The 27,682-nt window shown below is 33.5% G+C and overlaps 1 protein-coding gene across 8 annotated transcripts in view; it reads right to left on the reverse strand.

Moving 5' to 3' along the window:
- Nucleotides 1-27,682, reverse strand: part of PPP2R5C (protein phosphatase 2 regulatory subunit B'gamma) — a 228,043-nt gene that overhangs the window by 178,509 nt on the left and 21,852 nt on the right. For 7 of the 8 annotated variants that reach the window (XR_012486607.1, XM_074291259.1, XM_074291250.1 and 4 more), the window contains one exon: nucleotides 18,435-18,594. Coding sequence is in view for 7 of the 8 variants with exons in the window: in XM_074291259.1 (XP_074147360.1) it covers nucleotides 18,435-18,594 (160 nt within the window). In the remaining variant the exon portion in view is untranslated. Of the gene's footprint in view, nucleotides 1-7,665; nucleotides 7,820-18,434; nucleotides 18,595-27,682 lie in introns of those variants that run through there. The other variant, XM_074291254.1, reaches the window with a different exon arrangement.

Genomic DNA, 27,682 nt, shown 5'->3' on the forward strand with positions numbered 1-27,682 from the left:
AGATCTGTAAAATCTTTTCCTCTGTGCACAGGTTTCTTGGGAGCTCTGAATCTCCTCCAACTCTTGTCCTTTCTCAAATCAGACTGGTCTCCTTTCAGCCTGCCTGGCATCAAGATTTTATCCCAGAGTCGATTCTCTCAGACCCAATGCTGCCCTTCTTTTATCCTCCCAGAGAATGGATGTGGGGTAATGCAAGGGCTTCTGGGAAACATTACTTCAACCAATGAGCTTGCTCCTCCTAGAATTCCTAAGGTGCAAACTCCCTTTAAAGGCCCGAGCCAAAGGTCTGAGCCAGAGAACTGTCAAGTCAACCTGAATTCTCACCTTGTCACAGTCCAGACAACCTGAGTTCTCACCTTGTCACTGTCCAGACAACCTGAGTTCTCACCTGGTAATCCTAACATTTCCTCATTGCCTATTCTAATGCCTTTCATTTCTTTTTCTTTTCTTATTGCTACAGCTAACATTTCTAATGCCTTTCATTTTCTTTTATTTCTACAGCTAACATTTCTACTTAATATAAATATATGGGATAATGCCCATCCTGATAATGCTTGCTGATAATTTTAGATAAATTTACTCATCATTTTAAGGCAATTTCCATTAATTCATATGTTCCTTAGGGGTGATGGGTGCTGTATTTTGTCAAAGATTTTTTTCCTGAATCTATTGAGCTAAATGCATGATTTCTGTTGGTTTTGTTATTGCTGTGGTCAGTTTTTGTTAAGAATTTCCCTAATTCTGAACAATCCCTGCATTCCTAGTATAAATACTACCTAGTCATAGTGTATTATGCTGGTGATAAATTGCTGTAATCTGTTTGCTAATATTTTAAGATTTTTCCCATCAATATTCATTAGGGAAATTGGCTTAGAATTTTCTTCCTCTGTTTTGGCTCTTTTTGGTTTGGGTGTCAGCATTGTTATTTAAATCATCAAAGGAATTTGCTAGGATTCTTCATCTATTTTTCCAAGTAGTTAATATTAAACTATATAACTGTTTTTAAAGAACATTTTGTTAAATTTGCTTGTGAATCCATCTGGTCCTGGGGATTGTTTCTTAGGGAATTCACTGATGACCAATATAATTTCTTTTTCAAATTAAAAATTAGTTTATTTGCTTTATTGTTTCCTCTCTTCCCCCATAAAACCAGTTTCTAGTTTACTTTCACTTTTATTCATCTCTCCTTTGATTTTCAGGATTTCCAATTTGGTTTAATTGGAGATTTTAAATTTGTTCTTTCACTAATTTTTTTTAGCTGCATGTCCAATTCATTGATCTGCTTTTTCTCTTTTTTACTGATATAAGATATAAAGATTTAAAGTTTTCTCCTAATTATTGCTTTGGTTTCATTCCATAAATTTTAGTATGTTGTCTCATTGCTGTCATTTTCTTTAATGAAATTACTGATTGTTTCTATGATTTTATTTTTTGACTTGCTTGTTTTTTAGGATTAGAAGATTTAATTTCCATTTAAATTTTAACCTAATATTCCTTTATCAAAGTAATTTTTATTGCACTGTAATCTGAAAAGGATTTACTATTTCTGCTTTTCTGCCTTTGGTTGTGGGATTTTTAAATCCTCATAAATGATTAATTTTTGTGTCAAACACTGCTAAGAAAAAAAAAAAAAGGTATATTCCTTTTTCTTCCCATTCAATTTTCTCCAGAGATTCATCACATCTAACTTTTCCAGAATTTTATTCACCTCCTTAAACAAACACTTTGGGTTAGATTTAGCTAGTTCTAAGAATGGAAAGGGAAAGGTGGGGAACCCCCAGTAATAAGTACAGTTTTATTATCTATTTACTTTTGTAACTCATTCAACTTCTCCTTCAAAAATTACTTGAACTATTCAGTGCATAAATGTTTAGTATTGATAAAACTTTACTGTCTCTGATGCCTTTCAGCAAAATATAGTTTCCTACTTCAATCTTTTTTTTTTTTTTTTTTTTGGGGATAAGATCTAGTTTTGCTTTTGCTTTGTCTGAGATCATGACTGCTACACCCTTGCTTTCTTTGCTTTAGCTGAAGCATAATAAATTCTATTCCAGTCTCTTACATTGTGTATATCCCTCTATTTCATGTATTTCTTGTAAACAACATATTGTAGGAATCTCGTTTTTAACCCATTTTGTTATCCTTTTCCATATTATGGATAAGGTCATCCTATTTACATTTATAGTTATAACTATTTTCCTTCCATGCTATCTTTTGCTTTTTTATTCCATCTCTCTTACCCTGCCGCCCCCTTCCCTCTTAACAAATGTTTTCTTCTGATCACTACCTACCTTTTCTTTTGTCAGTTCCCCTTCTATTATCTTTGTTCCTTTTTATTTCCTTACAGGGTAAAATATATTCCTATCTCCAAGTGAGAGTATATTTTTCCTTCACTGAGCCAATTTGGATGAGAATAAGGTTTAAGTTTTATCCAACCCATTCCCTCATCTTTCCCTCGAGAGGCTTTTTCATGCCTCTTTTATGTAAGATAATTTATTTCCATTCAACCTCCCCCCCTCCTTCTGGGATGACTTTTTCTCATGCCCCCCTTTTGGTTTTTTGATACTATGGGTATCATCCCATAATCACCATATATATATATATACCCTCTTATCAACATAAGCTAATTGCTTCTTTAGTAATCAAGTTCTTAAGATTTACAAATATCTTTCCATATAGAAATATAAATAATTTAACCTCTTTTAAACTTATATATTTTCTCTTTGTTTTCCTTTTTACGTTTCACTTGAGTATTCTATTTGGTAGTCAAATTTTTTTATTCAGCTCTGGTCTTTTGATGAGAAATGCTTGAAATTCCTCTTATTTCGTTAAATATTTTTTCCCTGAAAGATTATATTTAATTTTTCTGGATAGGTGACTTTTGGTTGTACTCTTTAACTCCTTTGCCTTTCAATTATATCATATTCCAAGCCCTCTGGTTTTTTAATATGGAAACTATTAAATTCTGTGTAATCCTGACTATCACCATGATATTTGAATTATTCTTGTTTGTTTGTTTTTGGTTGCTTGTAATATTTTCCAGAATTTGGCTATGATATTCCTGTAAGTTTTCATTTTGGGATCTCTTTCAGGAGAATCGTAGCTTTCAGGTGGTTCAATAATTCTTAAATTATCTCTCCTGGATCTATTTTGTAGGTCAATTTTTCTAATGAAAATTTCATATTTTCTTCTATTTTGTTTTTTACTTTTTGGATTTTTTTTTTAATCCTTGATGTCTCATACATTCATTAATTTTCATTTGTTCAATTCTATTTTTAAGGTGTCATTTTCTTCAATGAGCTTTTATACTTCCATTTCCATTTGGCCAATTCTATTTTTTAGGGACTTATTTTCCTTGGTAAATCTTTGTATATCTTTTCCCATGCTATTAATTCTTTTTTCATGATTCTCTTGCATTACTCTCATTTCTTTCACCAAATTTTCTTCTACTTCTCTAATTTGCATTTTAAAATCCTTTTAAACCTTTTCCAGGAATTCTTTTTGGGAGGTTAAATTATATTTTTCTTTGAGGCTTCACATGTATACATTTTGACACTATTATCCTCTTTTAAAGTTTATGCCTTCATCCTCCCTATTACTTAGCAACTTTCTATAGTCAAGCTCTTTTTTTTTGGCTCATTTTTTCTGTTTCCCCCTCTCCATGTTTTGGTGACTTGGTGTTTTTATGTGAGAGTTAGGATCTAGTCTTCCACTCTTCCCAAGCTTTTTGTGCTGGAGCTCTTGGGTCTTACTGCTGACTTACTGAACTTCAGGGCTTACCTATTATTTTTTCTGAAGGTTTCCCTTCTGGCTTGTACTGGGGGAATGCAACCTCCCTCTTGGCCTTCTATTGGTACCTGCTTTGGTTACATTGGTTAACTGCAATATATATTGGTTAACTGTAGCCTGTACTCCAGGGGTGGGGTTCACTCCTGGTGAGCAATGTGGCTTATGCTGAAATGGGTGCTGTGCTACATTATGGGCTGCTCAACTTGCCTAAGAATCTACTAGTGCAGGAGGTGAGGCCTTGCTGTGGACTGCCTCAGGCCCAGAGACCTACAATTGACCCCATGCTGTAATATTGGCTGCTGCAGCTGCTCTTGGATCTTGGTCCTCTCCTACCCAAGTGAGACAGATTTTTCCTGCAGGGCTGGTAAGTCACTTCCTTGCTCCTAGACCCAATTCTGAGGTGGTTTTCCAGTTGTTTGGAGGGGAATTTGGAAGGACTTCAAAGAGTTTCTTCCTCATTCCACCATCTTGGCACTGGAAGAATGCTTAATCTGTTTTATTAATCTATTTTTCTGTTTTTAACTCATATCAAACAGTTTTGATGATTATTGCTTTATAATATAATCTGAGGCAATTAAGCTCCAAAGTAGGAATTCTGAAAATCAAAGGAGATGGAAAATTAAAAACAAACAAAAAAATCCAACCAAATTGTACAAAGACTAGAAGCTGTATAAAACAAAAAACAAAAAAACCCAGCTTGGCTTCAAGAAGGTAGAAAAAAGGCAAGAACTCACCTGAATTTTCCTCCAAACCCTTTAAATAATACCTCAAAACAAATTCTAGATTGGCAGAACTCACAAAACAAAACAAAAACAAAAACAACCAAGATGAACCTCTTAGCCCACAGACAGTAAAGAGATTAGCCAACTAGTCAGGAGGAGATTACAGGGGTCCCTTTGCTGGTCCTCAGGGGCATCACTGTTGCATTGCCCTTGGCATTAGCTATATACAGGTGTGTAATCAATAGAGGAGGAGATATTCTGGTCACAATTCCAGAGTGGAAAAGATTGTAGTAATTCACAAACCAGTGCACAGTAAATATACCTCTCCTTAGATCATACCACCTTGGAAGAACTGAATGATGATTTATTTAGAGAACTTTAAAAAGTCAACTAAAAAATTAAGTGAAAAAAATAATTTCAAAGTAAAAAGAGGTAAGATAAATCTATAAATCATCACTTTTTTTGAATATAACTAATAAACCCCAACATGAAGAAATAGAAAATGGATTTTCACTGAAAACCTTCCTCCCCCACATAATTGTATAAAATACTTAAGAATCTACCTACCAAGGTATACCTATACTAACACATAGCTACACTGTATTTATATAGTTCTTAATACACAAGAATTACATGAATACAAAGGCAAAACACTCTTTAATAAAAAATTGCAGTATTAACAAATTGGTATAGATATTCAGGGCCATACCAACCATATATCAAAGGATTATACTTAATGGAAGTAGAAAAAAATAATGAAATTAATTTGGATCAGGGCTCTTTACCATTTGTGCATCACAGACTGTTTTTGCAATCTGGTGAAATCTACAGATCTCTTCTCAAAATGATTTTGAAAGTAAAAAATAAAACTTTGAGGATTATAAAGGAAATCAGTTATACTGAAATACTAGTATGAAAATATTAAAGTTAATGAACTTCATGTTAGGCACTCCTGATCTAGAGGAACAAAAGGTCAAGAATCTCAAGGAAAATTATGAAAAAAAGTTATGAAGAAAGGGTATATTAAAGTACCAGTTCTCAGACTATGTGCTAATCAGTTCTCAGACTATATGCTAATCATCTAATTCCTTAGTGCTAGTTAAAAAAGAGAGGGTAGACAGTTAAGAAAAAGAGAGTAGAACAGATGAGATATAGTATATGGTAGCAAATGAACCTAGTGCCTATTGTTTAACAAATCCAAAGACCCCAGATCCTAGGACTACAGGCTCATTATATGACAAAAACACTGGGAAAACTGTTAAGGAATCAGACACAAATTAGTTTTAGACTCTCAATAAGCTCTTTAGAAAAAATTTTAACCTCTGGTTTTTAAACTTTTCTTTAAAAATTTATTTTTGGCTAACTATTTCAATATCATTTATTTCATTTGTAATCCTATGTATTTTATGTATCTAAAAATATTGTGAGAATAGGTAACAAAGGTTCCACCAGACTGCCAAAGTGGTCCATGGCTGTCTGGAATGAGGGGGTGTGTGTATGTGGGTAATGGGAGTCAGAAAAGAAGTTAAGTATCCCTGATTTAGATCACACTTCACATAAGATAGCTCCAAATGTATATATGACTTTAAATATAAATCATATCATAAAGCACATAAAGCAACATCATAAAGTGACATACAGCAGCAAGAAAGAAATTCAAATTTCAGATTTATGAACAGGGAAACAGATCACAAAGTTTTGGAGAGAATTTAGATATAAAATTATAAAGATTTTATACAAACAAAACTAATGCACCTAAATTAGAATGTTAACTGAGAAAAAAATCTTTCTAACAAGTTTCTTCTATAAAGGTCTCATTTCTAAGATATTAAAGTACTAAAATCTATTAAAATATAATCTTAACTATAATATTTCTGTTTATATAAAATTATATAATAAATATTTAATTATCACACAAATATTTATAGGAAATATAATATAATTAGATAAATGAAAATTAAAAGTAATTCTTTAGTTCTACTTCACATTAGGTTGGCAAAATTGCCATAAAAGGAAAATGACAAATGTTAAGAAGGGGCTATGGGAAAAACACCCATTAATAAACTTTTGATTACATTGTGAACTATTTCAACAATTTAAAGCAATTTGAAATTTGGTATATTCTTTGACCCAATTATTTAGGCCTAAATAATGATGAGAAACAGGGCGATGATGAGGATAAATAGAATTTAGATATTAGATATCAAATTAAGGTTTGCAAAGCATTTTACATGTATTAACTTATCTGATCCTCTCAAAAAGCCAAGGAGGTAGATAATATTATTATTCCCATTTTACATACAGGTAAAATTGAGGCAGTAGAGAATATCCAAAGTCAAGCAATTAGCGAGTTTTTGAGGCCAGTTTTGAATTTATCTTCCTGACTCTTTTAAGTCCAATACTATGTCATCTAGCTGTTTTAAAAAGAGCAAAAGGAATCATATGTACAAAATGGTTGCCCAGATAATGTCATGTGAATGTAATATATTAACATTATACTATAAAAAAAGATGGAAGGGACTAACTATGGATGCTTTAAAACCATGTTTAGATTTCTAGGAAAAAGGCAAAAATTGGAATACATGGAGTACATAAGTACTCTTTCCTTTGCTTCATCTACACATTTCTTGATCTTACTTCATTCTCCAACTCTTTTACTCCAGTCTCTGATAAATCAGGTAACCTTTCTTAAAAGGTCCATACATCTGCCCTTGATTCTATCTCTTCTCATTTCATCCTAACCCTGCTTCCACCTTCAATCTCTCTCATCTACTGGTTCTTTCCTAGATGCCTATAAGTCAGTCTTAAAAAATCTTTACTAGTCCCTACTATCTCCCTCAAGCTATCATTCCCTTTCTCGCTTTCTCCTAGAAACTCCTAGAAAAGCTATTTAAATTTGTTGTCTCTTGTTTCTCTTTAATTCTTTGCAATCTGACTTCTGATCTCATTGTTAATTGAGACTGTTCTCTTCAAGTTACCAATAATTTAAAATAAAATGATATACACGTGTTTATACATATACATATACACATTATATATATATATATATATATGTATATATGTTTTACATTGCTTACATCACTCCCAGCCCCCACTCAAATAATTTAATTGCTAGTTCTGATAAGTTTTCTCTCAAATCTTTGTCTTTCTTAACTTCTCTGCAGAATGATACTGTGGAGCATCCTCTTCTCTTGGGTACTCTCTTTGTTGGGATTTCTTGACATTGCTTTCTCCTACTTCTCTTCCTACTTGCCAGGTCACTCACTCTCAGTCTCTTTTGCTGGTTCTTTTGTTATGCCACACCCTATAACTAAGGATGTATTCCTAAGGGCTCTCGTTGGAGTCTTTCTCTATGTTCACATTCTGTCTTTGTGACCTCATTAGTACACCCATATAAATGATTTGTAATTCATTTTTTTCTTCCTTCCCCCCTTCTCTTCTCTCCCCTCCCATCCATCCATCCATCCATCCATCCATCCATCCATCCATCCATCCATCCATCCATCACCTACCTATGCTTCTCTTTCTTGAGACTGAATTACTTACTGGGTATTTTAAAATTATATCCCAAAGATATCTAAACTCAGTATGTTCAAAATAAAACCCATCCCCCCCCAATACATTTCTTCCATTCTATCAAGTTTACGATCTTAGAATTGCCCTGAAACACGTAACTCTCCCCTCACTCCATATAACCAATCAGTTGCCAAAATTTCCCTTTTTTCTATCTCCCTAACATCCTTCATATCCATTTCTTTCTTGGAAATCACATGACCACTCTATTAATTCAGACTCTCATTAACTCTCATCTGAACGACAATTAAGGCTTCTATTTTCCTGGCCCTATGTCTTTTCCTATTTTAACACATCTTTCCCACATAGTGATTCTCCTTAAAGTTCAGGTCTGACTCAAACACAGTGGCTCCAAACTGTTTCTTAGATAAAATCTAAAGTCCTCTGCCTGATTTTTAATGCCATTAATAACTTGATCTCAACTTATTTTTTTAGACTCATTATGTTTTATCTATTTCCTATGATTTTTCTGGTTTAGCCTAGGTGGTGGTCTTGTTGACCCCTTAAACATGGTGCTCTATATCTGATCTCTATACTTTTGCACTGGCTATTTCTATGCCTAGAATACCTCCTACCTCATCTCTAAGCCACACAATCCCTTACTTCCTCTAAATCTCAGCTTAAGCACTATTTTTTTCTACATGAAGCCTTTTCAAATTCTCCAACTCTCTATCCTAAACAATCTTATATTTATTTGCATACATACTTTATTGTACATGTTGTCTGCCCTTACTGTAAGCTCTTTCAGAACAAGGATTGCTTCATTTTTGTAGTTGTGCATCTAATGCCAAGCACAGTGTTTGGTGCATAGTAGATAATTAATAAAGGCTTGATGATTAATTGTCCTTTCCTTGCTTTTTCTTCCTCTGTAAAATGAGGATAATTATAAACATGGTACTTTGACTAAAATGTATGTTCCTTCATGACTCTTTTCAACAATAAGGTGATTCAGGCCAATTTCAATAAATTTGGGATGGAGAGAGCCATCCACATCCTGAGAGATGACCATAAGGACTGAGTGTGGATCACAACGTAATATTTTCACTTCTTTATTTGCTTGTTTTTTTCTTGTGTTTTTTCCCCTTTCCATATTTTTCTTGTGTAGCATGAAGAGTAAGAAAATATGTTTAGAAGAATTCACAAATTTAACCTATATTGGATTGTTTGCTACCATGGGAAGGAGTGTGGGAGAGAGAAGAATTTGGAACAGAAAGTTTTGCAAAGATGAATGTTGAAAATTATCTCTGAATGTATTTGGAAAAATAAAATACTATTAAAAATAGAAATAAAATGTATGCTTCTTGAAAACAGAGACTAATTTTTGCCTTTCTTTGTATCCTCAGTACTTATCACAATACACAGCACACTGTAAACATTTAACCAGCCTTACAAGGGTACATTTATTTATTTATTTATTTTTCCCTGAGGCTGGGGTTAAGGGACTTGCCAAGGGTCACACAGCTAGAAAGTGTTAAGTGTCTGGGACCAGATTTGAACTCGGGTCCTCCTGAATTCAAGGCTGGTGCTCTATCCACTGCGCCACCTAGTTGCCCCCACAAGCGTACATTTAGACTAAAATGAGATGAGATGTAAAATTCTCCCCAAATCCCCCAACTTAAAAAATAATACATAGCTTTTTCCTACCACTTAACAAAATACCTGTTTAACAACAGCTCTAGATATTCCATAGCTATCAAAAAACTCAAGATGTCTAAACTAGAAAACATTACTTTCTCCTCTAAATTTTTGTCGCTACTGTTCAGTTATTTTAGTCATATCTCACTCTTCGTGATCCCATTTGGATTTTCTTGGCAAAGATATGGAGTAGTTTGCCATTTCCTTCTTCAATTCATTTTTAATAGCTTTTTATTTTTTAAAATAGCTGCAAAGATAGTTTTTAACATTCATTCATTCACCTTTGCAAAACCTTATGCTCCAAATTTTTCTCCCTCTCTCCCTCTCTTCTCCTTGACAGCAAATAATCCAATATAGATCAAACAGCTGCAATTCTTCTAAACATATTTCTATATTCTTCATGCTGCATGAGAAAAATCAGATCAAAAGGGGAAAAAAAGCACAAGAAAGAAAGAAAAAAAATCAAGCAAACAAACAACAATAAGAACAAAAGATGAAAATGCTATGCTTTGATACACATTCAGTCTCCATTGTTTTTCTTCTGGATGTAGGTGGTTCTTTCCATCACAAATCTATTGGAATTGTCTTGAATCATTTTATTGTTGAAAAGAGCCACATCCATCAGAATTGATCATCACATAATCTTATTGCTGTGTACAATGTGTTTTCTCTCTCTTTTTGCTGAGGCAATTGGGGGTAAGTGACTTGCCCACGGTCACACAGCTAGGAAGTGTTAAGTGTCTGAGACCACATTTGGACTCAGGTCCTCCTGACTTCAGGGCTGGTGCTCTATCCACCATGCCACCTAGCGGCCCTTACAATGTTCTCTTGGTTCTATACTCACTTCATTTAGCATCAGTTCATGTAACTCTCTCTAGGCCTCTCTGAAATCATCCTGCTGATCATTTCTTATAGAACAATAATATGCCAAACATTCACATACGACAGTTTATTCATCCATTCCCCAACTGATGGGCATCTTTTCAATTTCCAGTTCCTTGACACTACAAAAAAGGCCATTACAAACATTTTTGCACATGTGGGTCCCTTTTCCCTCCTTTGAGATCTCTTTGGGATGCAGGCCCAATAGAGACACTGTTAGATCAAAGAATAGGTACAGTGATAGCCCTTTGGGCATTGTTTCAAATTGCTCTCCAGAATGGTTGAATCAGTTACAACTCTACCAACAGTGATTAGTATCCCAGTTCCCCCACATCCCCTCCAACATTTATCATTGCTTTCCTGTCATTTTAGCCATTCTGAGAGGTGTGAATTAGTACCTAAGAATTGTCTTAATTTGCATTTCTCTAATCTATAGTGGGTTAGAGCATTTTTTTCTTATGACTAGAAACAGCTTTGATTTCTTCTTTTGAAAACTTTTCATATCCTTTGATCATTTATCACTTGGGGAATGGCTTACATTTTTATAAATTTGAATCAATTCTTTCTATATAATTTTAGAAATAAAGCTTTTTATGAGAAACACTGCATATAAAAATTTCCCCCCAGCTTTCTGCTTCCTTTCTAATCTTGGCTGCATTTGTTTTGTTTATACAAAACCTTTTTAATTTAATATAATCAAAATTACCCATTTTGCATTTCATTTTGTTCACTAGTTATTCTTTGGCCATAAATTCCTCTCTTCTCCACAGATCTAAGATGTAGGCTATCCCTTGCTCTCCTAATCTGCTTATAGTATCCCCTTTATGTCAATTTAAATCATGAACCCATTTTGACCTTATCCTGGTATAGGGTGTTAGATGTTGATCAATGCCTAGTTTCTGACATACTATTTTCCAGTTTTCCCAGCAATTTTTGCCAAATAGTGAATTCTTATCCCAGAAACTGGAGTCTTTAGGTTTATCAAACGCAAGAACCTAACTAATTTCACTGATCTACTACTCTATCAGCCAGTACACCAAATGGTTTTTGATGACCATTTCCTTACAATATAGGTTTAGGTCTGGTACAGCCGTATCAAGTTCCTTTGCATTTCTTTTCATTAATTCCCTTGAAATTCTTGACCAAAAGGTTCTTTCAGATGAAATTTGTTATTTATTTTTTTATTTTTAGCTCTATAAAGTAATTTCTTGGCAGTTTCATTAGTATGACACTGAATAAGTAGAGTTTAGGTAAAATTGTCATTTTTATTTAGTTAGCTTAGCCTACTCATGGATACTTGATATCCTTCCAATTGTTTAGATCTAACTTTATTTGTGTGAAAAGTGTTTTGCAATTTTGTTCCAATAGTTCCTGACTTTGTCTTGGCAGGAAAAACTTCCAAACATTTAATATTATCTATAATTATTTCAAATGGGATTTCTCTTTCTATGTCTTGCTGCTGGACTTTGTTGATAACATATAGAAATGTTGATGATTTATGTGGGTTTATTTTATATCCTGCAACTTTGCTAACATTGTTAATTGTTTCTAGTAGTTTTTTAATCAATTCTCTAGGATTCTACAAGTATACCATCACATCATCTGCAAAGAGTGATAATTTTGTTTCCTCATTACCTACTCTAATTCCTTCAAATTCTTTTTCTCCTCTTATTGTTAAAACTAATATATCTAGTATAACATTGAACACTAGTGATGATAATGGGCAACCACTTTTCACTCCTGCTCTACTTCGGCTCTTGTTTGGTCGAACTCATTTTATAGAGATGAGGAAACTAAGGCAAAAAGGGTTAAGCAATTAGCCCAGGGTCACATAGCCAGTAAATGTCTGAGGCTAGATTTTAATTCATTAAGCTGTCTTTCTTATGTCAAGCCCCAGTGCTCTATATCCGCTGCATCAAAGAACCTGAGTTCAAATTCTGGTTTTGATAGGAGCTGCATGTGTGACTATGGACAAATCATTCAGCCTTTCCAGGACTTAGTTTTTGATATATAAAATGAAGGAGGAGTTAGGCTGGGAAAAACATTTCAGGTTCTTTCCAGATTTAAAGTAATAATTCTATGATCAATGAAAAATCAGCAAGGAAAGGTAAGGGGAGACAAGAAAAACAAGGCATAGCGGTTGGTAACTCCAGAAGGGAAATTTGAGAGTTTTGTGTAGACTTACTATCAACAGAGGGATCTACTACCTTCTGGGAGTATGAATATAGGATGTGACTGAGTAACTCCTAAGGCTTATCAAACTAGATAACTGGCTTCTATTGATTTATATAGGCACAAAGGGCTAGAAAGCATCTAAAAAACATTTTGCTAAAATTTGTATCTTTGAGGATAACTGCTGCCAAGGGCTTCTGCTGAGAAAGGCAGATTTAAGCAAGTTAAAAAGATATGTATTTCTTGACCTTTTGCTTAAAATATAGGAAATGCAGACTCCTGATCAGGGATAGAATGCACCTAACAAAAACGATTAAGAAGGAATGTTTTTACATAATAACAAACAGTACTGTTAAAAAACGGTTTTGAAAGACATAAGAACTTTGATTAATGTAGTAACCTACCACCTCCTAACAAGTAATGGATCCAGAGTGAAGATTGAGACTTTTTTGGGGTATATCCAATGTGCAATATCATTTTGCTTGACTGCACAGATTTATTACAAAGCACTTTTTTTTTTCTTTCTTTTTCAACTGAGGGGAGGAGATGTAAGAGGGATTCTTCTCCTGTCTTCTCGATGGATTTTGGTGACTTGAAAAAAAATAAAGAAATGACAATGGCAAGGCATCAACACTTAAAAAAAAAAACCCAAAAAAAAAAACCTGAAAAATATATTTGCCCTTTAGTCTTGTGAATCTCATGAAGAGAGTTTAAAACTGAAAATGAAGGAAGAATGAGAAAATTTCCTAGATATATTTGTCAAGATAGATACACCAAAATATGAGACCATACATTTTGAGCTGGAAGGATCTGTTAGCAATCAGTCTGGTCTCAGCATTTTATACATGAGGAACTAAATGATTTAGACAAGTCACAAAAGTAGAAAGTGGCAGAACCAAGATTTGAATCCAGGTTCTCTACACCTAAGTCCAGCACTTTTTACAATATATTTAAAGAATAAGCAGCTCACATCCCCAAATCCAAAGGTGGCAAAATCTAAGATAGAAGCCAGCAATATCATTGAGACTTAGTAGAATGAGAGACCCATGATTGGATAAAAGGTGGTTGGAAAGTAGCCTTAAATATTAAGTAGATATATATGCATCTGAGAAATTCAGGAACCATAGTCAGGAGAAACATAATAGAAAGCATACAAGGGAAGATCAATAGAAAAAGAAATAGAAATAATGTCATAGACATATATTATCAACTTCTTAAAAAAGAACAACGAAATAAATAAAATGTTTGGGAAAGAGAAACCTAGCATGGAAGCCTCATATAGGATGAAGAGGGACTTTCAGACATGTGCTAGAGCTTTCTGTCCATAGTGTAGCAATTTATAATTTCTTAATTAACCTTAATAGTAATTTTATTCTTTTAGAAAGAAAACCTGATCTTCATCAATGAGAAAAAATTGTGTGCTAGAAGAGAAACTTAGTAAGTGACTGTTTTTAAAATTTATAAGAGAGAAAGAAAGAAAAACTAGGCATGGTGGCAGAGCCTTCCTGGACATGCAACCCATGAATCTCAATTTTCTGTGAAATGAAGAGACTGCACTGCACTAGCCTATCTTTGTAGGTCTCACTTTCTGGCTTTAACAATGATTTCCTAAGTATGTTTTTGTAAGTATGAGGTATTTTTAAAATAAAGGTCATTATTTACACATCATTTAAACTAAAAAAAACTAAAGTAGTCAGGAATGCAAAAAACTCCATCTTTTATTATTTATGGAAAAAATGCAAGTCAGTAGCTGATTTCAAAGAAAATATCAACAGAAAACTAAGATTTAATAAAGCGTTTTCTTTTATGTACATTATTTACATTATTCTGTAAATATCTATGGACTCCTCCTCTAATTATAATATGGATTTCCTTCTAGATTAATATATCACAAGCATCCTTAGTAAACATCATAAACTATATGTATGTCACTAGAGAACTAGCCTAGCTAAATCTGAAGAGGTTACTCATCAGGTTGGCAGAAAGGATAAATTTTTATCCAACTGCAACTCTATTAAATGCTAGAGTGGCTGCAACATGTGCATTTGTTTGGAGAGGAAAGCAGAGAAAGATGCTTACTCATAATGACAAAATCAAGAATCTTTATGGTATTGAAGTAAATAGCAGGAAAAACAAAATATCATTTATATTATGGAATCTGTCAGAGGATAACTATAACTTGTATTGATTCATAAAGAAAAAAGTCTTTAAGATAAAACTTAAATCCAACAAGCAGTATATGTACACTTTAGTCAAGGCAATTCAGTTGTATGACTAAAAATAGATTCCCTGGTATTCTGATGTCCACACCTAAGCTCTCAACATAAGATCACAATACCAGAATAACTTTTTAAATGGTAAACAAGTAGGAAGAGAAATTAATAAATATGTAAAATTCTTATTTTATAATGTGCCTATAAGTATTCTACAACATCAAACCAATAAGATACAATTTCATATCACTCAAGTGAGACAACTTCACATCAGTATAATCACCTTCTTAATGATCATCAGAATACTATAATTTTCCAAGTATACAATAATACTGGTAATTGTAAAATTTTCATAAGTGCTTTTTACAAATGCAAATGCAACCTGCCTGACTTATGATGTTAAATAATGCCATCCTGAAAAAAAATACATTAAGAATGATAATTTAGAAATATAAAGAAGTCTTTTCAAACTTAATCCTTATCCTATTATCAACAATTATTTTGAGCTAAAAACAAAAAAATCAAAACAAAAGAAAACATGATTTTTTTGGGTGTTCTTTTCACAAGTATGGTAATATCCAAGATCTAACCTTTATCTGTAAACATTTTACTTCCTTAATCAAGACTGCTGAAATTTCTCTATCTGACCATAACACATAATTTTATACACATACTTATTTTCATGTTATCCAAATTCAATTATCTTATTTCCTTATTCTCTATCTTATTTTTTTCTTTTTTTCAAGCTTTCTATAGCTATCCCTCTTCTCTACTCTCTAAGCTGAGAATTTTACTTTTATTGAAAAAAAAATTGAGGTCATTTGCTCTTTTCCTTTTCTTTTCACATCAAAACTTTTGAAACTGTTCCCTACTTTTTCCTCCTCACTTCCCTAGTCTCTCATAATAAGGTGGCTCTTTTACTTGACAAGGAATGTTCCTTATCTGCACTTGATCCCATCCTCTCCCACCTTCTCTAGTAGACTGCTCTCTTAATCATTCCTCCTTCTCTTAGATCTTGTCTCTTGTTATTCTATTTCAAACTTTTCTATTGTCTTCAAACATTATCAACTCTCCTCTCATCCTTAAAAATATTTACTAGACTTCACTCTGCCCTCAAACTCTCTCATTATTTTCTAAATCAAACTCCAAAGGGTAAAAAATTGTCTTAACTTGTTTTTACATTTTCTCACATCGATTCCTTTGTAACCTTGCTTCCACAAGACAAATGGTCCTCCAAAATGACTAACAATCTCTTAACTGTCAAATTTGATCCTTTCTCATTCCTAATCATTCTCAGCTGTTTGATTCATTGACATTGTGGGTCATACTCTCTTCTACACTCTTGACTTTCTGCAACACTGCTTTCTCCAGATTAGCTTTCTATCTGTTTAACCATTCCTCCTCTGTGACCTGTTGGTGGTTCACCAACACATCAAACTATGAAGGCAACTTTTGGGTGTACTTTAGGACTTTCTTGGGGTCCTCTTCTCTTTACACACTTTCTTTTTGCAATCTCATCAGCTCCTATGGTTTTAATGAACCATGCAGATGACTCTCAAATCAACATCTCTAGCAACCATTTCTTCCCTTCCTTAGTCCTCTATCACCAATTGCCTGATGGACATTTCAGACAACAGTTCAAACATGTCCAAAATTGAGCTCATTATCTTTGCCCCCAAAACTACTGCTTTTTCACATTTAAAAAAATTTTCTACGAAGGCACCACCAGATTTCTAGTATCCCAAAGTATCTCCCAAAATAATCTTGATTTTATCATCAACTCCTCTCTCTCTTTCCCTCCACATCTCTGGATCAGTTTGTCAAATCTTACTGTCTCTACCTCTTTTCAAGTCTGATCTCTTCTATTGCCACAGACAACCAATTTCATTTTAAGTTTAGGCTCTCTTCATCTCTCGATTATATTATTATAACAGCCTCCTATACAGATTGTTTGCACTCTCCCTCCTTTCTGGGACTTAACTGCTGGGACTTTGAAGAAGATCACATCTTTATAAGCCTCATATTGTAAAATGAAAGGGGGCTAGATTAAGTGATTTTTGAAGTTCCTTCCAGTTCTAAATATATGAATCTTATGATCTGTAAAGTGAACATTATAATATTTGTATAAATACCTTTGAAGAATTTTGAGGAAAATACTTTGCAAGTTTTAAGTATGAATTATCACTGTTATCACTCCAAACAGTTTACAATTTTGCAGTACTGTAAAGTTCACCAAGCACTTTATTCCCAACAACCAATGTGGTAGAGTGTCTAGTTGAAAAGGTAAAAAAAAAAAAAAAAAACCCAACTTCACCAATCCTAGCAATATTCCAAAAATAATGTTTTAGGAAGTATGTGAAAATTAAGTTCAAAAACTTTTTAGCACTCCCATTACCATTCAAAACCACCTTAATGAGGTTTGGGTAGAATGTGTATAAGTACTAAAGGATTTCAAAATGAAGATTATCTTTATTTTGAGGTACTTATTTAATCAAGCTAGTGAAGGACAGCATGATGATGGAAAGGAATTTTGAAAGAATTTTCTTTATACATAATACATTTTCATCAAGAAAGCAGGCATTATGCATGTTTTTTCTTACATGATTACATAACTGCATCAATCTATATAAAAGTCAAATTCCACTTAACTTTTAAACCATTAATAAATAACCAGTCTGTTAGCATCAGCCCAGAAACTTTTCTATAATTCTTATGGAATCTTAAAACAATTAGGCAAAACTATTTGCAAATGTCAGAAGACTAAAAGATTGTTAACAATTATGAGCTACAAGTACTTAGCCCAGATTTTTAAAAAAAATTAATGATGTATGGCAAGAAAATTTTTCTTTGAGAAAACAAATTTATGGATTTTCACTGTTATATGATAATAATCTTTGGCTTTTTTGTTTGTTTGTTTGTTTGTTTTGCTGAGGCAATTGGGGTTAAGTGACTTGCCCAGGGTCACAGAGCTAGGAAGTGTTAAATAAGTCTGAGGTCAGATTTGAACTTAGGTCCTCCTGACTTTAGGGCTGATGTTCTAGCCACTGTGCCACCTAGCTGCCCCTCCAATGAATAATCTTATACTTTCCTTAAAAATTCACTCTTGTTCATGGGGAAAGGGAAAAAACACAACCGAAGCACCAAAAAACGTAGTACTATTTGTAATAGAAAGACCTACAATTCACTTATGATCATATTTCCAATCTTTAGTAGCTATTTAGCTTTTAGCAGCTATTACCTATTTCTACAACAGTTTTTGTCAAAATAATTTAAATTATTATGTACGTAGAGAGATACATTCAGTCTAAAATAGAGACTGAGAAAGGGAAATTTTATAAAATACAAAAAGAAAAGAATCACAAATGATGACAAAAGATCATTAACATTCTTTTTTTTTCCCTTCCCCTAAAAGATAAAACATTGACAAAGTAAAAATAATGAAAAGTACCTTTTAAAGCTGGTAGTTTTTGTAGTTCCCTGTTATTGCTAACATTAAACCTTGAAGTACTTAGCCGTTTTTCTTTTTTCACTATAGGTTGTGGAGTAGGTAGTTTCATTTTAGACAATGTAGTTTGGGAAGGAATAATGCTGTTTTTCTTGTTGGAAATCTGTTTTTAAGATAAAAACAAAACAAAATTGTATATTTAAAAGCTGTTCTTGCAATTTTTAGCATAAAGATTCAGAAAACAATTTTTGATTTAGTCTGTCTTATTCCTTCAATAATTATTTCACTATATTCCAAGTTAAACATTCCCTTCTAATTACTGTCTGCACCATCAACCATCGTGATTTTCAAAAAAAATTTGTACTTACTTTACAAAATCTTCTTTATCAAGCCCCCTCACAAATTCCTTTTATCAGATAAATATAGGTTCTGATATTCAAACCAGAGAGAAATAGAGAATAAAGCATTCCCACTGAATACTGATTTTGAAATTGATGCAAAAGATTTAAAGAAAATCTTAGTAATAAGAATAGTGTTGTATCCAAAAAATTATTTCATGACCAACTTAGATTGGTATTAGAAAGACAACAATAAATCAAATATTAGGAAAACAATTATGAAAACAACAAACACCAAAGGTTTACATAGGCATAGAAATGTCTGATAAAATAATGCACTGATTTATGTTTAAAATCCTAAAAAGCAGACATGAAAAGATTCTAATTTTAATATGATCAAAAGTAAACATCTAAAACCAAAATCTAATAATTTGTGGGCGTTTCTTGGCAAAGTTATTGGAATGGTTTGCTGTTTTCTTCTCCAACGCATTTTATAGATGGGGAAACTGAGGCAAACAGGGTTAAGTGACTTGCCCAGCATCCCACAGCTAGTAAAAGTCTGAAACTGGATTTGAACTCATGAAGCTTAGCCTTCATGATGTCAAGCCAGTGTGCTTACCTTGCTGAACTTCTTGAATGAAATAGTAGGACATAAAATAAATGTCAAATAAATAAAATATCAAGTAAATCTGCAAATGCAATCAGTATATTATTCAGCAATAACAGACTGGCAAGCTGGCCTTAAAGTCAAGACTTGAGTTTAAGCCCTTTCTCTGATAAAAATTGATTATACAGTCCTCGTATTTAGCCAATGTCTCAGATAAACCCTCTAAGAATAAAAGTATAGCAGGGGGGTGGATGGTCAATAAACAGTCTGTCTGTGCTAGACAAAACAAGGCAGTAAAGTGGCTCAGTGGATAGAATGCTGGGCCTGGAGTCAGGAAGAAATGAGTATAAATCCAGCCTTAAGAGACTTCACTGTATGACCCTGACCAAGTCACTTTCTCTCTGTACACTTTAATCCATTGGAGAAGGAAATAACTCCAGTATCTTTACCAAGAAAACCCCATGGATAGAAATGGTATGCTATGGTCCACAGGAACATAAAGAGTTGGACATTATGAATATCTGAACAACAAACAAATAAGGCGGCACTGGAAGGCAAAGATAAAAAAAACAGTTTAAGTTTGAGCTTATATTCTATCAGGGTAGCTAATGTATATATGTATGCTCATGTGTGCAGAAAAATTACAGAACACAAAATAAATATAAGGCATAGAAGGAAGGAGAACCCTACAAGTTGAGGAGGGGGTAGGAATCAAAGATTCATGAGGAAGGTGGCACTTGAGTATCACTTTGGTTTTTTTTCTTTTTTAATTATAGCTTTTTATTTACAAGATATATGCATAGGTAATTTTTCAGCATTGACAATTGCAAAACCTTTTGTTCCAACTTTTCCCCTCCCCTTCCCCCTTTCCCCAGATGGCAGGTCGACCAATACATGTTAAATATATTAAAGTATAAGATAAATGCAATATATGTATACATATCCATAGTTATTTTGCTGTACAAAAAGAATAGGACTTTGAGATAATGTACAATTAGCCTGTGAAGGAAATAAAAAATGCAGGAGAACAAAAATAGAGGGATTGGGAATTCTATGTAATGGTTCATACTCATCTCCCAGAGTTCTTTCCCTGGGTGTAGCTGGTTCACTTAATTACTGTTGAGTATCACTTCGAAGGGGAAGAGAGATTCTATGATGTGAAGATAAAGTGCTTTCCAATTATAGGGGACAGTCAGTACAACAGGCATAGAGATGAGAATTTCCTTTGACAATAAAACTCCCCAACCCCCCCCCCCAAAAAAAACCAGAAGAAAGTTACAGAAATTCTAAACAAAATATTAACAGAATATAAAATATCCGGGAGTTTCTTCCAAGACAACATTTAGAATTCCTATAAACACTGCTACAAAAATAATCATAACAAAAACAAAGGCAAAAATTTATTGTTCATGATTAGTTCTTGCATCAATAAAAGAAAAACGACTAACTTATTTAAATTAACTTACAGATTTAGTTATTAAGTTAAAATGCCAAGGATTTAAACTTTATAGAATTAGACAAAATAAAATTCATTTGTGGCAATAAGAGGTTTAGAATCTCAAATGGAAATAATGAAAAATGCAGGCATAAAGAGGACATAGCACTAACAAATCTAAAACTGTGTAATAAAAGCAGTAGTCCTCAAAAGGACTTGATACTATTTAAAAAGTAGAGCAGAGGAATAGATTAGATAAGCTTCAGAATATAATGAATATAGTAATATTTTATAATTACTCATTCAATAAACATTTCTAAATTACATGCTGTGTAGGTTAATTATGATACAAAGACAATGTTAAACAATTCCCACACCCTCAAGGTTCTTACATTATGAGAGGTATGGGAAAAAATAAAAAGAGATAAATAAATACAAACTAATTAAGCAATAAGGAGAAGACAAAAATGAAGGGGCAATAATCCAAATACCACATTCAGTGGTGCCGTTTTTCTTTGCATTCCTTTTTCTCTCTCCATACATTCTTTTTCAATGATCTCAGCTGACTTACAAATAAATCTTTGTGTCCAATCCAAATCTCTATAGAAAATTCTACCTGAAGAGAGGATAGTCAGGAAAGTGGCTTTTTGTTATAAGCCAATCATGCCCCTAACACTAGCAATATTTGGAGTATAGCTATAATTTATTAAATGTCTACTATACATAGAAAAGCAAAAGACAGTGTATTATCAGGGCGCTCACAGTCTAACAGGGAAGAAAATATGTAAACAAGTAGTACAGTCAAGGCATATACAAGATAAATTTGAAATAATCAACAGAAGGAAGGCATTAGCATTATGGGGATTGGTAGCATTTTCCAATAGGTTGGATTTTAGCTGAGACTTAGAGGAAGCCAGGAAAGCCAGGAGATAAAGATGGGGAGAATGCCAAACATGAAAGACAGCCACAGAAAATATCAGGAGTTGGGGAGATGGAATACCTTGTTTGAAGAATACCAAGAAGGCCAGGGTCAGTGAATTGTACTTGAGTACCTGGAGAGTAGTGCATATGGTATAAGGCAGATGATGACTGGAGAAGTGGAAGGGGCAGGGCAGGTTATGAAGACCACTGAATGTCAAAATAGACAATTTTAAATCTGACTCTGGAGGAGATAGCTACTGGACTGGGTGGACAGGGGTGTGTATAACATGTTAGACCTGTATTTTAGGAAGATCACTTTGACAGCTAAATGGAGAATGGTATACAGAGGAGAGAAACATTGAGGGCCTACACCAAAGTGGTGGCAATGTCAGTATCAGAAAGAGAAAAAAGAATGCAAGAAATGTTAAAAAAGTAAAATCAACAAGTCTTGGAAGCATATTGAATATGAGGAGTGTATGAAAAAAATAAGAAAAAATGTAATTTAAGTAACTCTGTGGTTTCTCCTCTTGCCCATCTAAAAGAGGGGGATTTTAAAAAAGAAACAAGAGGGGTACATTAATATTCAGTTAATACTTTGAAATGATACATACATTAATATTCTATCAATAATACTGTGAAATGATATGATGATTCTGAAAATGCCTTAAGTTTCATGCAAGACAAGCCACAAACTTGTTGATAATCTAAAAAAACATAACTTATTACTAGGTTATATACTCCAAAGAGATCCATGATTAAAACAAAAAGAATCTATGTATCAGCAAACTAATTCAAAGCAGCATTTTTTTTAATAAAAAAAAAAAAAAAGCAAAATCAATTCCCATTGAGGAATAACTGAATAAAATGTGGTATGTATATATAATAGATTATTGCCAATTAATTATTAAGTTGACTTATTACTTATTAAGTTGACTACTAAATGCCAGACAAAGCACTAGGAACACACAATAAGGCAAATAGTCTTTGTTCTAAAGAGGTTCACTGTGAAATAGAAGACACAACACATAAACAACTATGGACAAATAAATTATATGCAGGACAAATTAAGAGATTAAGGAAAGGCACTAGAATTAAAAGGGGTTGAGAATGGCTTCTTGTACAAGGTGGGATTTTAGTTGCCATAAGAGGTTATTTATGTGAAATAATTCAGAGAAACATTGGAAGAATTTCATGGTGTAATAGTAAAGTAGAACCAAGAGAATATACACAATGATGTGACTTTTATGTAAAAGACCTTGATTAATCGTAATTATTATTTTCACTACTAGAAAACTGATAAAACAAACTTTCCTTTTCTCAACAGAGGGGAGGGATTATGGATGTGACATACAGTACACACTTGTCAGAAGCAGTTGCTATTTTGGTTGCCTTTGCTAAATTTGAAAAAATAAAACACTCCACTCTGTCCAAGTCTTTGAATTTTTTTTCTCTACACTTGCTAACTGATCCAAAAATGGGAACTAATAGTACCATGTTTCCCCGATAATAAGACCTATCACGAAAATAAGCCCTCCCCGTACTATGTAAGATTCCTCTAAAATAAGCCCTCCCCTGAAAATAAGCCCTATTGAGATTGTTACTGTAGTGAAGGTGATCCCCTGGGCTACATTACGGTACCCTCTGTATGCACCGTCGTTTTCCCCCCACCCCCCCACCTTGAAGGGCACGCCGCTGCATCCAGAGCTGCAGCAGTGATATTGCTGGACATGACAGATTGGGTCCACTTCTTCTGAAGGAAATGGAGGCGCAAGACATCCAGGATGGAATTCCGGGTATGGACACTTATGACGATGTTGTTGAAGAAGATGACATGATCATTATTGAATAAAGGTACATTTTTTTTGTTCACATTTACCTGTTTATTAAAATTGCTGTCAATGTTCAATAAAATAAGCCCTCCCCTGAAAATAAACCCTCTGGTGTTTTTCTGTCCAAAAAAAATAAGACAAGTGTCTTATTATTGGGGAAACATGGTAGTTGGAAGAGTGGGTAGTTGGTTAAGTTTTATTGGTCTACCATTGTAGGAAACAATGAAAAAAAAGAATGAATTCACATATAAGACTTACATATAAACTGATGCACAATGAAGTCAGGAAAACGACAACAATAATATTAACAAAATCTATCAGTAAAATCCATCTTCACACTATAAAGACTTTATCTTGTTCTCAGTAAACAGATGAGGAGGAAAACACTTCCTCCCTCCCCCTGTAGAGAATTGTGAGGGTAAATAGTGATTTTACTTAATTTTTAAAAGCTTTTTGTTTTCAAAGTATATGCATAATTTTCAACATTCACCCTTGTAAAATCTAATTTTCCAATTTTTTTTCTTCCTTTCTCCTACTCCCTTACACGGCAAAACATGTGCAATTCTTCCATACATATTTCCACAATTATCATAGTGCATAAGAAAAGTCAGATAAAAAAGAAAAAAAATGAAAAAGAAAACAAAAAACATTGCTTAACTATTTTTCTTTGATAGTTAGGGACATGACAGCAAATTACAGCTGTGGGATCTTGGGCAAATCATAACATTTTGAGCCAGTTTCCTTATTTAAAGAATAGTGATAATAAACACTTAACTTGGAGATTATCAGATAAGAAAACACACACACACACACACACACACACACACACACACACACACACACACACACACACACACACACACACACCCTACCTGTAAATTGTGATCTAGGAGGGTTTTTTTCCTTCTAGTAAAATATCCCCGTACTAGACAAAACTAAGTGGGAGGAAAAATCCCAATTTATTATCTTAATATCTCTAAAATTTATTTCATTTAAAAATTAATCTTGTTTTCACATGTTTAGCTGATGATGCAGTAGATAGAAGACCAGATATGGAGTCAGAGAAACCTGACTTCAACACTTACTAGCTGTGTAACCTTGGATAAGTAATTTAACCAGTCAGCCTCAGTCTCCTCATCTGCAAAATGGGAATAATAATAGCCCTTAACTCCTAGAATTATGAGAATCAAATGAAATAATAATAGTAAAGTGCTTAACATAAAGCCTGGCACAAAATCAGGAAGGTATATCAGCTCATTATAACAAACAGCTTACAAATAAATAGAAATGTCCAAGAGTGGAATGAATTAATATGTTCAGGTAATGAATATCCCCTGTCCTTAAGTATCTAAGCAGAGGAATATTGAACACTTGGGATATTGTTAAGAGAATTCCAATATGGAATGGGCAATCTGATCATATGAACACTGGAGTCCTTTCAACTTTCTGTAATTCTGTTACTTATACAACAAGGGTTATTCACATTTAATATGTATGGGACTGTCTGTCATCTAGGGGAGGGGGTGGAGGGAAGGAGGGGAAAATTTGGAACAGCAGTGATTACAAGGGATAATGTTGTAAAAAATTACCCATGCATAGGTACTGTAAAAAAAATTATAATTATAAAATTAATAAAAAAAATTAAAAAAAAAAAGAACAAGGGTTATTAATCCCTTCCATTGCATTCATTCATTATCAAGTACCTGCCACATGCAAAACAGAAATGTGATACAAAGAAGAAAGAAACACAGTCTCTATCCAAATAAGAGTTTAGTCTAATGAGATAAGAAAGATACACAAGGCTGAACAGGTGTCCTAAGACAGGTACAAAGTGACATGTTGGTTAACAGGACAGATGTTATTTACTCCTGCCTTATAGTGCAGAAGGAACAAATCAGGAATGAGTTAGCATCAATGTTTGAAACAGACTGATATTACTAAGATGCTGAAAGGTTTGCTTTGGATTTAAACAGATTTCATTCTGTCATTTTTGAGATTATTGCTTATCTCAGGCGCCATCTATAAAAGGTTCTAATTCCTTTTGTTTCCTTGGATTAATGAAAACTAATATTGATATAATGCTTTAAAAGTTTGTACAATATTTTACACTTAATAGCCTGAGTCACATAACAACCCCATGGGGTATGCACCAAAGGCATTATTACCACTATTTTTCAGATTAAAAAACTAAGGCTTAGAGAGTTAAAGTGACAACCTAAGTCTTCCTGATTCCAAATACAGCACTATATATCACTTATGATGTGACATTTCTTGGGACTGAGCTGAGTTTTCCTCCTTTAGACATATACTTGGTATAGAAGATATATAGTGCTGATTTTTTTTAATTAAAGCTTTTTATTTTAAAAATATATGCATGAAATAACTGTATGGACCTGTACACATATATTGTATTTAACTTATACATTAACATGTTTAACAAATCAATCTGCCATCTGGGAGAAGGGGTGGGGGGAAGGAGGGGAAAAATTGGAACAAAAAGTATTGCAGTTGTCAATGCTGAAAAATTACCCATGCATATATCTTGTAAATAAAAAGCTATAATAAAAATATATGCATGAATAATTTTCAGCATTCACCTTGAAAAACCATGTGTTCCAAATTTCCCCCCATCTTCTCCCCTAGATAGCAAGTAATCCATTATGTTAAACATGTAATCCTTCTATATATATTTCCACAATTATACTACACAAGAAAAATCAGATCAAAAAAAAAAGTCAAAATGCAAGCAAACAACAACAAAAACAGTAAAAATATTATCCTGTGATCCACATTCAGTTCCCATAGTCCTCTGGGTAGAGATAGCTCTCTTTATCACAAGCTCATTGGAACTAGTGTGATCTCACTGTTGAAGAGAGCCACATACATCAGAATTGATCATCACATAATATTGATGTTGCCATGTACAATGAGCTCCTGGTTCTGCTCATTTCACTTAGTATCAGTTCATGTAAGTCTCTCCAGGTTTTTCTGAAATCATCCTGCTGGTCGTTTCTTATAGAACAATAATATTCCATAACATTCATATACCATAACTTATTCAGCCATTCTCCAACTGATGGGCATCCACTCAGTTTTCAGTTTCTTGCCACTATAAAAAAAGCTGCCACAAACATTTTTGCTCATGTGGGTCCCTTTCCCTCCTTTAAGATCTCTTTGGGATATAAGCCCAGTAGTAACACTGCTGGATCAAAGAGAATGCACAATTTAATAACTTTTTGAGCATAGTTCCAAATTGCTCTCCAGAATGGTTGGATCCGTTCACAATTCCACCAACAATGTATCAGTGTCCCTGTCATGCAGCACTTACATGTAGCCTTTGAATTAGTAACAAGCTATTTTTTTACACGTACATTTCTAGATTCTAAAACAACTTTAAGTCAAGTTAAATATATACTAATCTCCTTCCTATATGTGCAAGGCAGAGTGCTAAGCAAGAATAATATAAAAACAAACAAAAATTCTCTTAAGCTTATCACTTAGTATAGAGCAAATATAGTATTATAATTAATAACAGGTAGCACTTTAAGGTGTACAATGTGTTTTATACATTATCTCTTCAGATCCTCACAACAATCCTATGAATTAATGTTATTATTTTTATTATTTTGAACAAATGAGAAAACAGACTTCCCTAGGGTCACACAGCTCTGTTTTTGAGACAAAATTTGAAATGAGTCTTCCTGACTCCATATCGGGGTCAAACATAATCTCCTCTGCCATGTACAAAAGGAAATAAAGTGTACAATAATTTCAAATAAGGAGGATGCTAGAAGTCAAGTTATTTCTCTCTGGTTCAATCTCTGCATTTGTGAAATGTGCAAGGTGTATCAGTTGATCTCTTAAATACTCTTCCAACTTTAAAAATCTCCTATTTTAACTTCTGGACTCAGCTTATTTTTAATGCTGAGCCTAGTATGTATTGTCAAGGGATTACTTCCACATATATCCACATGATATTTCTAAATATACATGTTCACAGATAGGCACAGATAGGTCTGACTAGATCCAGAAGTCCCTGGAAGTAAAAAAAAAGAAAAGCTATAATCTCTGAAGTCCTTTCAAGCCCTAGGAGGAAGGTGTGGAGACGAATGAGGATGGGA

The sequence above is a fragment of the Sminthopsis crassicaudata genome, chromosome 2 (assembly GCF_048593235.1).
Source record: "Sminthopsis crassicaudata isolate SCR6 chromosome 2, ASM4859323v1, whole genome shotgun sequence".
Classification (NCBI taxonomy): Eukaryota; Metazoa; Chordata; class Mammalia; order Dasyuromorphia; family Dasyuridae; genus Sminthopsis; species Sminthopsis crassicaudata.